Below are 14,629 nucleotides of genomic sequence, written 5' to 3'. Positions count from 1 at the left end.
GCCAGTAAGTAATAAAATTAATATGGTGACAACAACTCTGCACACTATCTTCAAAAATTACTCCTTAGCAACCCCAGTAAACCAACATCAGAGGCTCTGGAAAAGGGGGTCCCTGCTGGGAGACCAAGTAGCAGAAAGGCAGGCAGCTGGAGCCACTTTTTCTTCCTGTGTGCTCCCAGATTCACCCTCCACTCTCCTCTTTCCTGAAAGAATGCCCGTGTGACCCCCATCAGTAACTCCCTTGCTCTCTGGTTCCTGGTGGCTTCAGCCGAGGAGGCCTCAGCAGGACACAGGAGGACAAGAGAGAAAGGTCCAGAAGTCGTTTCCCTGGAGGGTCCCCACAGGCTGGCTGCATCCTTCCAGAAAAGGCCATGGCTCCTTCGGGTGCCCCCACCCCTCTGTCTGCCGACGATGACCCCCCCATCCCCACACCCTCCACTCCAGGGGTAGGAGTGGCACCCAGAGTGCCAGCATATGCCCTTTTACTCTTTTAAGAGGCTTGCCCACACTATGTAGATATTCCCTTTGTTAAGCTCACGTACTCATGCTCAGTCGCTTCATTCGTGTCTGACTCTTTGCGACCCTATAGACTATAGCCTGCCAGGCTCCTCTGTCCATGGGATTCTCCAGACAAGAATACTGGAGTGGGTTGCCATGCCCTCCTTCAGATTAAGCTCACTCCATTATCCAATTAGGATGTGTGTGTCACCGGTTTTCACAGGGTCCCTGACTAGTTGACAGGGGTCCTTTTCCTGGCCTCCCCAGGTCTCAGTCAAAATTCTTTTCTACAGAGGACACTGCTCCAGGGTCCCAACTCTGGCCACTGTTCCCATTTCCCTCCACACTTCCATAATCCCACAGTCCTCTCCAAAACCTATCAGATCCTCAACCTTGAGAAAGGACCCCCTGATGAGAGGCAAGGGGCATTTAATGAACAGCAGCCCCACAGGGAGGCAGACACAGGGTCACTTCTGGACTTTGGATGTGTCTTGAGAAGCAAAGCACCAATTTCTGCACACCAGAAAAGGTACCTGAGAGTGTATATTTATAGAAAGATACATAGAAATGGACAGATGGCATCTATCTACAGATACAGGAAGCTCTGTTAGAGAATCGCGTAGGTATGTATATATTTGCCAATGGCAGGACATGAGGTTTCCACATTCACAACCGACAACACACAATTGCCTGATCTTGGAAAACCACACTTGTTTATGTGGTTAGTTCCCTCTCCAGAGGTTTCCAAAGTGAGAAGGCTGGTTTCAGGGGCAGTCTTTAAATATGTGTGTGTATCTTTCTAAAGAAGAGAGGAGGAGGAGGAGAGAAAAAGGAGAAATGTATTTTCACGTTGCGCAAGGCAGGAACGATGGGGCTGGTTTGGGGCAGGGGGCATGATCCCACTGGAAAGGTGTGAAAGGTTAACTCCAGAAAGGACAGCTAAGGTTTCTAGGTTGGGACATCAAAACACAACAGCCGGGAAGGTCGCGCAGTCCGCTGAAATCCCTTGTAGCACATTACAATCAGTTAAGGGCAAAATAAAATCCGAATCATACTAAGAGGTAGCAGCTGTTTATCTTCTCGGAGATTTCGAGGGTCTCTGGAAGCCCGGCCAGGTGAGGGTGTTCTTCTGGAGTCGGGCAGGGCTCTGGCCGAGGGCTCCGGGGGTGGGGCTGGGCGTGGGGGGTTGGGGAAGGGAAGGGTGTGGGATGGCCCAGCGTGGACAATGGCAGCTCCCGAACCCCAGGGAGCCTCTGCCACTGCAGGCCACTTCCAAACCCACAGTCACTTCTTGGGTAAGTTATGCAGTCCCCACAACATATAAATAAAAGTTTAGTTCTGTGTTTCCATATATCTTCTACATGGAGGCTAGCTGAATATTAGTGGAGTAACAATAATTATTAATAAACAATAGTTGTCATAATAACAATAATTAATAGAATAATAATGCCTTGGGGGGCTGGGGGGGGTCCTTCATATGGTGCGGCAGGGCAGGGGACGGGGCTCTACGTCTCTATGTCTGGTAGAAGTGATGGTAATGGTGGTGGTGTTCGTGGTGGTGGTGATGTTCGTGTCTCTGGACTGCCTGGCCGGCCTGGCTCTCGTACACCACCACGGCGGGCAGCTCCCTCAGGTGGTCCCGCCCCACGACGGTGCCACCCACGGCCAGCGGCGCCTGCAGGCCCCGGCACCCTTGCTGGCTCTCCTTGGCGCGGTGCTTGTGCTTCCGGTGCCCGAGGGGCGCCAGGGTGGGGAGGAGGGCAGGGCTGGCGGCCAGGTGGGCCGAGGGGGCCACCGCAGGGACCGCGGGTCCCCCGGGGGGCTTGCTTCGCGCCCCTCTGGCCACGTGGCCCACACCCACGCTCTTGCCCTGGGCCTTGGGGGACCTCACAAAGTGCTTGCTCCCGTCCTGGGTGCCGCCCCGGAGCCGCTGCTGGACCTCCGAGGCCTTGGCGAAGGGGGCGTCAAGAAAGTGGAAGGAGCCGGGGTCCGCGCCCTGGGGCTTGCGGTGTGGGACGTGGATGGCTTCCGGCTCGTGGGAGCGAGATCGAGTAGGGTTGGAGGCGCGAGGGGGCAGTTCTGACTTCTGGGCCACTGACGGGGAGCCTAGGAGTCAACGCAACAGACGTTTAGTGAACACCTACTGTGTGCTGGTGTCGCAGGATGCCCCAGAAATCACCCGCACCCCCAGTTCTCCCATACGGAGAGAGGCAGCTGTTCCTTATCAGAGCTCCCACTCCCCACCCACTGCTGGCTCCTCCCTGTCTTGGAGGAGAGTTTTCTCGAATGGAACTTTGCCATCTGCTAAGTGGGGAAAAAACTGTTTCTTTGTTAGGTCTTTAAAAATAATTAATTCTCCTTCTGAGAGTTTGAAAAGAGAGGAGACAGAGACACTGTTAACTGTCTAAGGCCACCGGGGCACGAAGAAAATCTATGAGCATGTTCCTTTACTTACAGAGGTAACCCAGAGAGGAATTAAACACAGGAGGAGGGGGAGAAGGGCGCCGAGGGGAGTGAAATTAAGTGGGCTGCGTCTTCATTTATCATAGCAAGAGCCAAGATGTCAAGGGCTCATAAAGACAGAGTGGTGTTTTGCTTAACCAAGCCCGGGGTCCTCACTGGAAGAGAGGGGAACTGGGTCGGGGCGGGTTAGAGTGCAGCGCTGAACTGCTGTTTTCACTGAATTAGAAACCCTTGGATAATATTTGATTTTGTTCAACTTCGTACATGTATTACTTTAATCTCTCAAAAGTTTTCAAGATCGTCTCCTCGAAGAAGACTCAAATCACTCTAGTAAAAGCTACGCCTCCCCCCAGCCCAGGGGGCCAGTGAACACCTTCGCCCCGCACCTGCCCGCCCGGCCACGCCCTCCCCTGGCCACCCACTCAAGTGAAGGCGCTCCCTTACCAGGCCCAAACTGGGACGTGTAGTTTTCTATCCCGGCGAGATCTAAGTAGTGGTTTCTCCTCTCAATGTTCTCATCCACGCAATGGTGGTAGCAGCCGGACTGCTCCAGATGGCTGTCACCCTGGAACCTTTCGGGGAAGGCAAGTGAGAGGGTGGGCCCTGGCCTCACAGTGGGAGAGGTCCCACAAAGCTCCTGGGAAGTCACGAGACAAGCATTTCTGGACCCTCTGTTAATTTTGGTCTGGGTCTTGGGAGCGGGGTAGGGAGAGACCACTTTAGTACTCTGGCCCTCCTTTTCCTCCCCTGCCTAGCCTCCCTGGGCCAAAGCAAAGGAGAGAGTAACTGATCAAAAAGATGGTCCAGAGCCAGGCTTCAAACTGTGTGTCCCCAATGTCCGCCTGGCTCCCCAGGGGTTGGGGAGAACAGAGGCCCCCAAGCCACTGGAGTTGAGGTCAGCAAACTCCATCACCTGCTCCAAATCCAGCATGGGCCTTCCCAGTGTGTGTGTGTGTGTGTGTAAGGGGTGTGTGTGTGTGTGTGTGTGTGTGTGTGTGTGTATGTGTGTGTGTGTGTGTGGTGGGCGTGACGTTTTCCCCACTGCAGGATTCTGGGCTCCCTGCCCTCCCCTTCAAGGGTCTCTGTGATCTGCCCATGCTAGCTTGCCTCCTCCCTGCTCCCCTTAGGACAGCCTCCCACATCTGTAGCCAGCTTGGGCACCCCTGATTCCTAGCCCTCTCCTCACACCATGCTGTGTCCCTGCTTGGACCCCACCTTCTCTCTTCCCCCTGTGCTACTATTTCTCAAATCCCAGTCATTTCCTTTCCACATACACAGTAGATATTGATACATCTTCATGCCTCCCACGTTACTGTTACATTATATTACTGTTTACCTCAACACTTTTCTTTACTCAGTCTCTTTTCATCCCTCCCTCCCTTTACTTCCTTCCTTGCAGTTAAAGAAAAACAACAGGTGAAAGCTAATTGCAGTCTTAGAATCCTTTATCCACATTTCTGAAATCCAAAACGCCCCAAAACAAAGATTTTCCATAACTCGTTTGGCAGCCAAGCTTGCTCTAAACAGATGTGAAGGTAGCTATAGTCTTTATCTCACTTAGCGTGAATATATATACATGTCCCTGCAAAAATATTTCTGTGCTAAATCCTGGGTTGCTGCTCAGACCTCAAACAGAAATACGGTGGGAGCACCTTTCTAAAACTCAACAAACGCCAAATTCCAAAACAAATCTGGCCCAAGGCATTTTGGATGAAGCAACGCAGACCTACATTTAGGTATTTTGGAAAACTGAGCTTGATTTGTGAACCTGTCCTCTTAAGTCACACCCCCCCACCCCCACCCCGACTTCCTGCCCCAGGAGGATGCAGACTGCAGCCTCCTGCTTCAAATCCCTTAGAAGCTGGTACACAGCTGGTGCTCAACCCATGCTTGGGACCGCCTTACCTGAGGAGGGCCCGCTGCTTCTTCTCCCAGCTTCGCAGCTCCTCAGCGGGCTTGGTCTCGGCTCTGGGTCTGGCACTCTGCAGGTCTGAGTCCCATCCGAAAAACAGATGGGTGAGCAGCTCGCTCCTGTGCCCACCCACCTCCCAGCCCTTCTCAGGCTGCCTAGCACACAGTTCTTAAAAACTGGCCCACAGAAGCTTCACGACAGCTCTGTGGGGAGGGTTCTCCGAGCCAGGACTAAATAGAGGGGTCTTGCTGCTACGTGCCTGGCTTAACTCCTTCCCCCGACTCACCTCCTCCCAGACCCCTTAGCCACCTTCGAGGCTCGGCGCACTCGACCACCCTCCCCACGCCCAGGCCCACCTCCAGCACTTTGCTCACCCAGGGCCTTCCATCTCTAGAACTCCTTCCGTATCCAAACCCTGGTCCTTCAAGGACCTGCTCAAACTCCACTTGTCCACAGAGCAGCTCACAGGAAAAGCCCTAGGCTCCCCACCCCCCACCCCCCGCACTCCCCCGATGTGGGCTCTGAGCCTCCCTGAGAGCTGGGAGTGGACCAACCCCATGGCTAGCATGGCCTGCCAGCCCTCACCGGGGTGATTGAGGACGATGCTCTTCTTGCTCTGGCTCCCATCGGGGGCCACTGTGAGCTTGACCCGCAGCGTCTTGCTCGACGTTGGGGAGTGGTTGACGGAGGAATCGACCACCTCGTAGATGGTATGCAGCAGGCTGGTGATGTCCTGGATGGGGAGGGAAGCAGAAAACCACGTGCATTTAAAACAGAGTATTCAGAGGGGCGGTGGAGCCTGAAAGGTGGAAACCTCCCCAGTTCCCCCAAAGCCCAGCCTCAGGCAAAATCTAGGATGTCAGAGGCTCACCAGGACCAGAAGCAAGAGTGAGGGAGAGGGCGGGTGAATGACCTGAATGCACAGGAAGGACGGTGGGCAGCGGGGCTCAGTGGCACCTGGGCCCACGGAGGCACTGAATGGAAGTTGCTTCAGAAAGCTCATGCCTCGAGGGTGCAGAGTTGCCCCAGGGATTCTACATCCTCTGGACTTCCAGGATGTCCTGCCAGCGCTAAGCCATCTCCCAGGCAACAGAGAAAGCTCTTCTGCTGGGCACTATTTAACAGGTAAACTGAGAGGAGGGGCTCAGATACTGTGGCCGTGAGCATCAGCAGCATCTGCTTCTGATCTGATGAGCACTTTCTCAATGAAAAATAGAAAAGTGGATGCGTCCCTAAAGATAAACTCTTTTGTGAGAACTTGACCAAAACTCCTCTTCTCTCTAGACCTCAGTTACCCCCTCAATCAGAACAGGGCTCTCCAATCCTTAGGGTTGGGGGATGGAGGGGGGACCAGGTGCCCCCAGTAGGTCCCACCCACCACATCTGCCTAAGGTCCTTGGTCTGAGGGGAGGCTTCATGCTTTAAATGATGTTGGAAACCTCTAGAAAAGGTATTTGCCCTCTATAGGGTAGGCTCACAGACTCTTCTGCCCAGAGACTCTTCATGAATACAGGTGGACTCAGCCCCCTGTTGCCCCCTCACCCATAAGCCTTTAGGCAGAGGTGACACCAAGCACTGCCGTGGCTCTGCAGTAGGTGGACAGATGACCAGAGGTGGTGGGGCCAACTGGGTACATCCCCACCCACGGGAGGTGGCAGCCACCCAACTCAGCTACTTGTGACAATGCTGGCTGACGGTCATTCCAGAGAAGCCAGAAATCCAGAATCTCCTGTTACATTTTCAGAATCTTCGATACCGGCAACTAATTTTTTTTTTTTCCAACTCGATTTCCTCTGCCCCTAGCCCCTGGCAACCCCCATTTTATTTCTGTCTCTATGAATCTGACTACTCTAGATGCCTCATATAAGTGGACTCATGGAGTACTTGTCTTTTTGTGATTGGCTTCTCTCACTTAGCATAATGTCTTTGAGGTTCACCCATGTTGGGTCAGAATTTCCCTCCTTTTTAAGGCTGAATAATATTCTATTGTATGGATATGTCACATTTTGCCTACCCATTCATTATTCATTCATCAATGGACCAGAGAAGGCAATGGCACCCCGCTCTAGTACTCTTGCCTGGAGAATCCCATGGATAGAGGAGCCTGGTAGGCTGCAGTCCATGCGGTCGCTAAGAGTCGGACACGACTAAGCGACTTGACTTTCACTTTTCACTTTCATGCATTGGAGAAGGAAATGGCAACCCACTCCAGTGTTCTTGCCTGGAGAATCCCAGGGACGGGGGAGCCTGGTGGGCTGCCGTCTATGGGGTCACACAGAGTCGGGCACGACTGAAGCGACTTAGCAGCAGCATCAATGGACACTGGAGTTTGTGCCCACCTTTTGGCTATTGTGAATAATGCTGCCATGAACATGGATATGTACAATTATCTCTTAGAGGATCTGCTTTCATGTCTTTGGGGTATATACCCAAAAGTGGAATTTCTGGGTTATATGGTAATTCTATGTTTAATTCTTTTGAGAAAACTCCATACTATTTTCCATAGTGCTGAACCAATTTACAATCCCACCAGCAGTGCACAGGGATTCCCTTTTCTCCACATTCTCACCAACACTTGTTTTTTTTTTTGTCCTTTTGATAACAGCCATTCTGACTGTGAGGTAATATCTCATTGTGGTTTTGACTTGTATTTCCCTCATGATTAGTGATGTTGAATATCCTTTCATGCACTTATCAGCTATTTGTATATCTTGTTTGGAGAAATGTCTAGTTAGTCTCTGCCCTTTTTAATCAAGCTGCTTGTTGTTGCGTTGTAGGAGGTCTTTATATATCCTGGATATTAATTCCTTCTCAGACACTTGATTCGCGGATATTTCCCCTATTCTGTAGGTTGCCTTTCATTCTGCTGATTGTGTCCTTTGATGCACAGAAGCATTTAATTTTGATGTAGTCCAATTCATCTATTTTTGCTTTTGTTACCTGTGCTGGGCTGGAACACCTGGGGGCTACATTGGGGTTGCTGGGGGCTGCCAGTTTGAGACCTGGGCTCCAGCCTCTCACTTGCTGGCTGACTGGGCATCCCAGCAATTCTAGCAAGGCCCACAGAGGACCCCCTCTTTCTTCTCTTTCCCTTAAGCTGCTCTGCACCACCACAATTGCCCACCCTCTCTCATCACCTTAGGAAGCCCATGAAGGTGGCATCATTATCTCTATTTTACAGATGAGGAAAGTGAGGTCCATCAACATAATTGCCTAAAGCATCACACACCAGGCCTGGGGCCCTGGAATGCCATCCCCGAGGGTCCCAGATGATTCAAGGTGCAGGAACAAGGGTGCTTTGGTAGTCCCAGCTGGAAAACCAGCCCTGTTCATTACACAGAGTCCAGCACAGAGGAGTAGATGCCTGTGACTATTTATTGTACAAATGAACACCTGAAGGATGAACAGGTACTTTCTTCTGAGTTGGGAAGCTGGCCCAGATGCCAGCTGTAGACTGGTTGCAGTGAGGTGGGAGTCTGAATGTCCCAGTGCAGGAACGAGCATGCTGACGGCCAGAGAGTGTGGAGGGAAGGGGTATTTATAGCCAGATTTGAGGAGTGGCTTTAGAGCTAAAAATAAATCGGGGGAAACACCAGGCTGGGTCCTCCCCGGACTGGGAGCCAACCTCCTCGCTGCTTGGCAGGAGACAGACACCAGTGAAGGCTCTCCCTGCAACTGGGCTGGGGCACCCTCCTTGGAAATCTTCACATCCTTGCTATGCCTCATGTTAGCAGGGGGTGAAGAATAGCAGAATGAAGAATGAGAAAGCAGTGTCTGCCTGCAAGGTTTCGTAAGGCCTCCGAGGTGGGGGGCAAACCCTTTTATGGTCAACTCCTGAGACTCCCTCAGTCTCTTCTGAACCAGAAAGGAAGAGGGTGGCTACCAGGGGCCACTGCACGTGTTAGGAGAGGTGAAAGGCCACCACACCCCTGAGAAGCCCAGTCTGGCCTTCCCTTGAATTGCCACCTCCATGCATTTCTGTTACCCAGGCTTCAAGCCTGGGATGCATTCTCCTGTGAAGATAATGAGTCCATTCCCAAACAACCTGGGAGTGGGGTGGGTGGGGTAGGGCGCGGAGGGAGGAACAGGAGCTTCTCAATCTGAAAACACAATGACCCCGCACAAACAGCGTGATAGCTGGAGGGGACTTGGTGTGTGTGTGGGGGGGGTAGTCTCACCTAAATCATCTCCCATGTCCCCAGGGTCCCAAACCAGGAAGAGTCTCTGCTGCTTCCAAATACTCAGGTCTCCCTGGGAGCTTTGCCTGCTCAGAATCCATTCCCTTCCCCAAATAACAGACCCTTGATTTTATTTTGTGATCCAAATCCATTCCATTTTTCATTCCATGTGACTCGTGTGTCAACTTTCCCTTGACTCCAGAATGAGCACATGTACTCAGAATCAGCCATTAAACGCATCACAAGCTTATGGCCAAAATGATTCTGCACCAGTCATGTCACTCAATCAAAGCCGGTCACATTCAGCTGTGGAGCTCCACGTGACATTCTGAATTTGGGAGAGCTGCAGACAGGCTGGGGTATAGATTGAAACTATCAGTCATTATCTTGCCAACGGGAGAGACTGTTGATAATGAAGGAACACAGAGGAAAGAACCATGAAGAACAGCTAGTCCTGAAGACACTGAGCCTCTGGATCCAGCCATGCCTGAAGTCAGTGCCCGTGGACTGAATTTTCAGTTACATGAGCCAAAATGGTCCTCTCTCTCTCTCTCCCTTTTTTTTTTTTTTTTTAAACTTACAGTAGTTTGTACTGGGATTCTGTCACTGACACCCAAAGAATCCTGAATGATTGAAATTCACTCACAGCTTTTCCTCCAATCTGTTCTAACATCCCCTAAACCATAGCCTGAGGAAGAGGTGGCCTTTTTTTACCCGGGTCTCTCCTCTGGCAGCTTCTCCTGCACTATTTACAGAGAAGAAAATACTGAGCCCTGAACCGGGACAGGGAGATAAGATAGCAAAGTTTCAATTCTCCCTGGGAGCACCCTGAGGCCCTCTGGTGCTGGGCGAGAGACGGGCGTGGAGCCAGCCATGCTCCTCTCGGGTCTCTGCGGATCTGTTACAGGCCACACACCTGGGCCTCCTGGGGAGGGAGTGGATGTCAGAGAGAAACTGGGCTGAAAAGGCAACAAGGAGGCAGAAAGGAGGATCTCAAGGCCCAGGCAAACAGAGGCAACAATCATCAGTAGTAACTCAGACGAGATCACGCGCCAGCCTAAATAAGCCCTCCCCTGGCTTCCCTTAACACCTGAATAGAAGTCAGGTTGCCAGCTGCGGCCTCCGAGGCCCCACACGACATGTCGTGCTGGCTTCTGGCTGCAGCCCTGTCTTTCCAGATAAGCAGCCATTGCACCAGTCTCCTCTGGGTCCTTAAACACCCTGGTGCTCTCATTCTCCCCAGCCTGGGGCTCTCCCCGAGTTTGGCACCTGCAGGGCTCAGTGCCCATGTCACCTCCTCCAGGAGGCTTCTCTGGTCACTCCAGCCCATCTCATTCACGTGCATGTGCTAAGTCGCTTCAGTTTTATCCAACTCTTTGCAACCCTATGCACTGTAGCCCGCCAGGCTCCTCTTTCCATGGGATTCTCCAGGCAAGAATACTGGAGTGGGTTGCCATGCCCTCCTCCAGGGGATCTTCCCGACTCAGGGATCGAACCCGTGTCTCTTATGTCTCCTGCATTGGCAGGTGGGTTCTTTACCACTAGCGCCACCTGGGAAGCCCTTCTTAGTCACACCACTCCGTTTATTTCTGTCACTGAACAAATCACAGCTTACGATGACCCTACGACGGTTCAGGCTCCGCTTCTCTCAGCGGACTGTGAGAGCTATATGGCTAGGAATTGCATCTGTGCCGTTTCCGCAAAGCACACCCAGTGGACAGGAGGTGCCCGCCATAGATGCGCCGTACATAGACCCAGGTATAGAGGAAGGTGAGAGGAGCCCAGGGAGGAAAGACATGTGGGAGAGGTTTGAGGGGAGAGAGAGACACAGGCCTGCAGCGAGGTGGGGGGTGGCGTGGGGGTGGACAAGCTTGTAACAGAGCCGCTGGCAGCACCCTGGGGGCTGGGCTGCTCATTTTTTAATTAGTAGAGAGAAGCACTGGGGTCCTCTGGGTGCCCAGCCCACCCCAGCTCCTGGGCAGATTGGCCGAGGTGGGAAGTAGCCTGGGGCGATCTTGGAGCTCCAGGACCAGAGAGAAGAGGAGGCCGGACAGACTCTGCTGGGGACCGGGTGCCCCTCTAGGGAGGTCTGGGGCCCTGCGCCTGACTCTTGCCCCTCCCCAGCCTGAATGGTGCTCGCCCCAGAGCAGCCTGGCGGCCCTTCCTCTCTGTCGCCTCCTCCTTCTCACCGGTTTCCATGAAACTCCCAGGGGCCTCACTCCTGCCCTCCCCACCTGACCTGAGGAGAAGGGGAAGGGGCAACAGGGGTGTGTGCCCGACGAAGGGTCCTGCGCCAGGGGTGTGGCCTGGCGGGAGGCCCAGCGGGTTCACTCACCTCTCGAGTGACCTTGCCATTGTTGTCAAAGTCGTACAGGGTGAAGGTCCACTCCTGCCGGCTGTCTTCCTCCACAGACACGTCACACTGCAACTCCTGGATGTAAACAGACAACAGACATACGTGGCCGGTCACTTGGCGGCTGGGACACCCGGAGGCTGGGTCACGGGGCCGCCAGCCTCCCCGCTGCCCTCCCCAGACCCTGTATGAAGGAGAATGTGATGACCAAGACACGCCAGGCCTGGGAGAGAGGCCAAGCTGGGCCAAGGAGCTTGGGCCTGGGGAGAGGGGCCTGCCGGGTACCAGACACTCTAGGGTCTTCAAAGGCCGAGGAAACACAAGGGAGGGCTCTGGGAGGAGGCATGCGGCCTCAGGAAGAATGAACTTGGAGCCGGGGGTAGAAGCTACCAGAAAACACACAGGGTAACTTAGCCATGGGCGGCCACCCAACCTGGAACGCAGGATGGGAGGAGTGTTAAGAGCTGAAGGGTCAGCCCCAGGTGCCAGCCTGGGCTTGGCCCTCTGCAGTGACATGAACTTGGACATGGCCTTTCTCTTCTCGGTACCTCAGTTTCCCCTCATACAGACTACAGAAGATGATGGTCCAGACCTCAGAAAGTTGTTGGGAGCATTAACTGCCCCACGCCACGTCCCCTGAGCCCCCTCCACATTCCCCTGTAGTTGTGGTCGGCTACTCCCCACCTCCCACTTCAAGTGTCCAGCATCCCTGTCTGAGGAGTCAGGGATTGAAGATCCCCAGGAACCAGAACAAGGAAGGGGCCAAGCCGGGGGACACATCTGAGACTTCTAGCATGGCTCTCTGGGGAGCCCTGGCGGACAGAGCCCTGCTGCCCGAGACCTGCTCATCAACCAACCCCCACCACCCCCAGTGACGGGCACCCCTCCTTCCCTGCTCCCTGGGATCACCTCCCAAGTCCTGTCTCAGGGTCTGCTTGGAGAGAACGGGAAACAGATATGTAAGCCACTTGGCTCAGAGAAAAGCCCAATTAATGGAGGTAGCTGCTATTGTCTTTGCTGGAGTGACTAATACAGCAATGACGTCATCACCGTGGCTCCCACAGCCCGAGGTGTCCAACCGCAAGGACTGGGAACAGGGAATCGGGGAGCTCCGTCACCGGCCACCCGCATGCAGGGGCTGGCTGAACCCCAGACAGACAGGTCCAGAAAGGACGGCCGTTTGGGGAAAGAGAATCCACAAACAGCCTTTTAGATCCACAAGTCCTATGAAAACAAGCGAAGACACCCCCATACCATCCAGTTCCATGTCTTGCCTTGGCCCACTTTTTCTTCTGCAGGAGGACAGACTCAGTGCCTCCAGAGAGGGGCGGTGCCTGGCCTCCCAAGGCTGGCGGGAGTGAGCCCCAGCACAGCAGCCCTGCCCCAGGCTTCTGCAGCTCACAGCCAGCTCCCTCTAGCAATTCTCGGGCGGCCCACGCTGAGTTCAAAGTCGGCCTTCCTCAGTTGTGACACGCCTGTCTGATACCTGCCAAGTGCTCGCTCTGCTCTCCAGCACTGCGTCCTGCAGCACTTGCCCTGCACACATGCATGTACACGAGTGTGTGCCTATGGGCACGTGCACACACACGTACATATGAACACACACAGACATACACACACTCACATACATATGTCTACACACTGATACACACATCTGCATACACATTCATATACACATGCACACCTGATTCCCTTTCCCAGCCCCTCCACTTGGCTTCAAAGAAAGCTCGGGTTAGAAGTTCAGAAATATGGGTCAAGTAACTACCCCCACCTCCCATGATCTCTGTCACATGCGTCTTCTTGTCCCCCCATCCCCGGCCTCTGGGGTGAGTCCTCCTCAGGGACCACGGGTAAGTCACAGGCATCAGCCGGCCCCCATTTGCAAGCAGACCCACATGGGCTTCCAGGAAAGACGTCCGAGTCTGGGTCTTTCTTCTGCCCTGGCCTCGGTGTTGGCTTTGCCAAGCACCCCGAGAAAACCTGCAGAGACCCGGGGTGGAGGGCTCAGGAAGAAGTTAGCAACCCCAGGTCCTCAATGAGACACCGCCTGCCCCCTCAGCTCCTCAGTTAGGAGGACGCAGGGCCCTTGATGACCTATCTCACCCCCTCTTCTGCGTCATCTCCCCTTTGCTATTCCCACACAGCCAGCCAGCACTGGCAAGCCTCCAGGCCTTCTGCTTTTCCCTTGGCCGGGAGCGTCCTCCTGATCCCAAAGGCTCCCCCATGCATCACCTCTCCCCAGCTCCTGCCTCTATGCCCAGAGGCTCAGTGCAGACACTTGCCCTCCCCAACCTCTGCTGCAGCCCTGGCTCCCCCCTCAGGGCACTGTGCAGAGTTTGGGATTGCCAAAATGCCCATCACTCTGCACCCTCTAGGCTGACTTAGGAAACCTCCCTGTCCCCTCTCCACACTCCCAGATCCCCATCACAACGCTGACCGTGCAGTTACTGGGCCTGGGTCACTCATCTGTCCCCCTGACCACACTGTGCTCCGTGAGCCAGGAACCATGCCCAGTACACCGCCAGGTTCCCTGGAACTAGCGGGTATCAATCCCCATTGCTTGGAAGGAAAAAGGAAAGTACTTATTCTGCACTGGACACCCTTTTAAGCACCTGCTGCTGCTGCTGCTGCTAAGTCACTTCAGTCGTGTCCAACTCTGTGCGACCCCATAGATGGCAGCCCACCAGGCTCCCCCATCCCTGGGATTCTCCAGGCAAGAACACTGGAGTGGGTTGCCATTTCTTTCTCCAATGCATCAAAGTGAAAAGTGAAAGTGAAGTCGCTCAGTTGTGTCCAAATCTTAGTGACCCATGGACTGCAGCCCACCAGGCTCCTCCATCCATGGGATTTTCCAGGCAAGAGTACCGGAGTAGGGTGCCATCACCTTCTCTGAAGCCCCTGAGATGCCTTAATTCATCATGTTTCCGACATCCCAGTAGATAGATATTGTCAGCAGTCCTCAACCTTTTTGGCACCAGGGACCAGTTGCAAGGAAAAAAATTTTCCACGGACCAGGGGGTAGGGAATGGTTTCAGGATGATTCAAATGCATTACATTTATTATGTACTTTATTTCTATTCTTATTACATCAGCCCCACCTCAGATCATCTGGCATTAGATCCCAGAGGATGGGAACCCCTGGATAAAATGACTATCACCATTTTACAGGGCAGGCAAGTGAGGCAGTGGCAGAGGTGGGAACTGAACCCCCATCTGTGGGCTCCA

General features: G+C 53.7%; 1 protein-coding gene across 1 annotated transcript in view; it reads right to left on the bottom strand.

Annotated features, from left to right (window-relative positions):
• Positions 1–1,319: 1,319 nt before the first annotated feature.
• Positions 1,320–14,629, bottom strand: part of NKD1 (NKD inhibitor of WNT signaling pathway 1) — a 91,892-nt gene continuing 78,582 nt past the window's right edge. Inside the window, 5 exon segments of the mRNA NM_001105453.2 lie at positions 1,320–2,604; positions 3,406–3,533; positions 4,867–4,951; positions 5,459–5,606; positions 11,387–11,482. Coding sequence (NP_001098923.1) covers positions 2,012–2,604; positions 3,406–3,533; positions 4,867–4,951; positions 5,459–5,606; positions 11,387–11,482 — 1,050 coding nt within the window. The 3' untranslated portion in view covers positions 1,320–2,011.

This window comes from Bos taurus, chromosome 18 (genome assembly GCF_002263795.3).
Source record: "Bos taurus isolate L1 Dominette 01449 registration number 42190680 breed Hereford chromosome 18, ARS-UCD2.0, whole genome shotgun sequence".
Taxonomy (NCBI): Eukaryota; Metazoa; Chordata; class Mammalia; order Artiodactyla; family Bovidae; genus Bos; species Bos taurus.
Note: the sequence above shows the minus strand (reverse complement) of the source record. Positions and strands in the feature narration are given on the sequence as shown.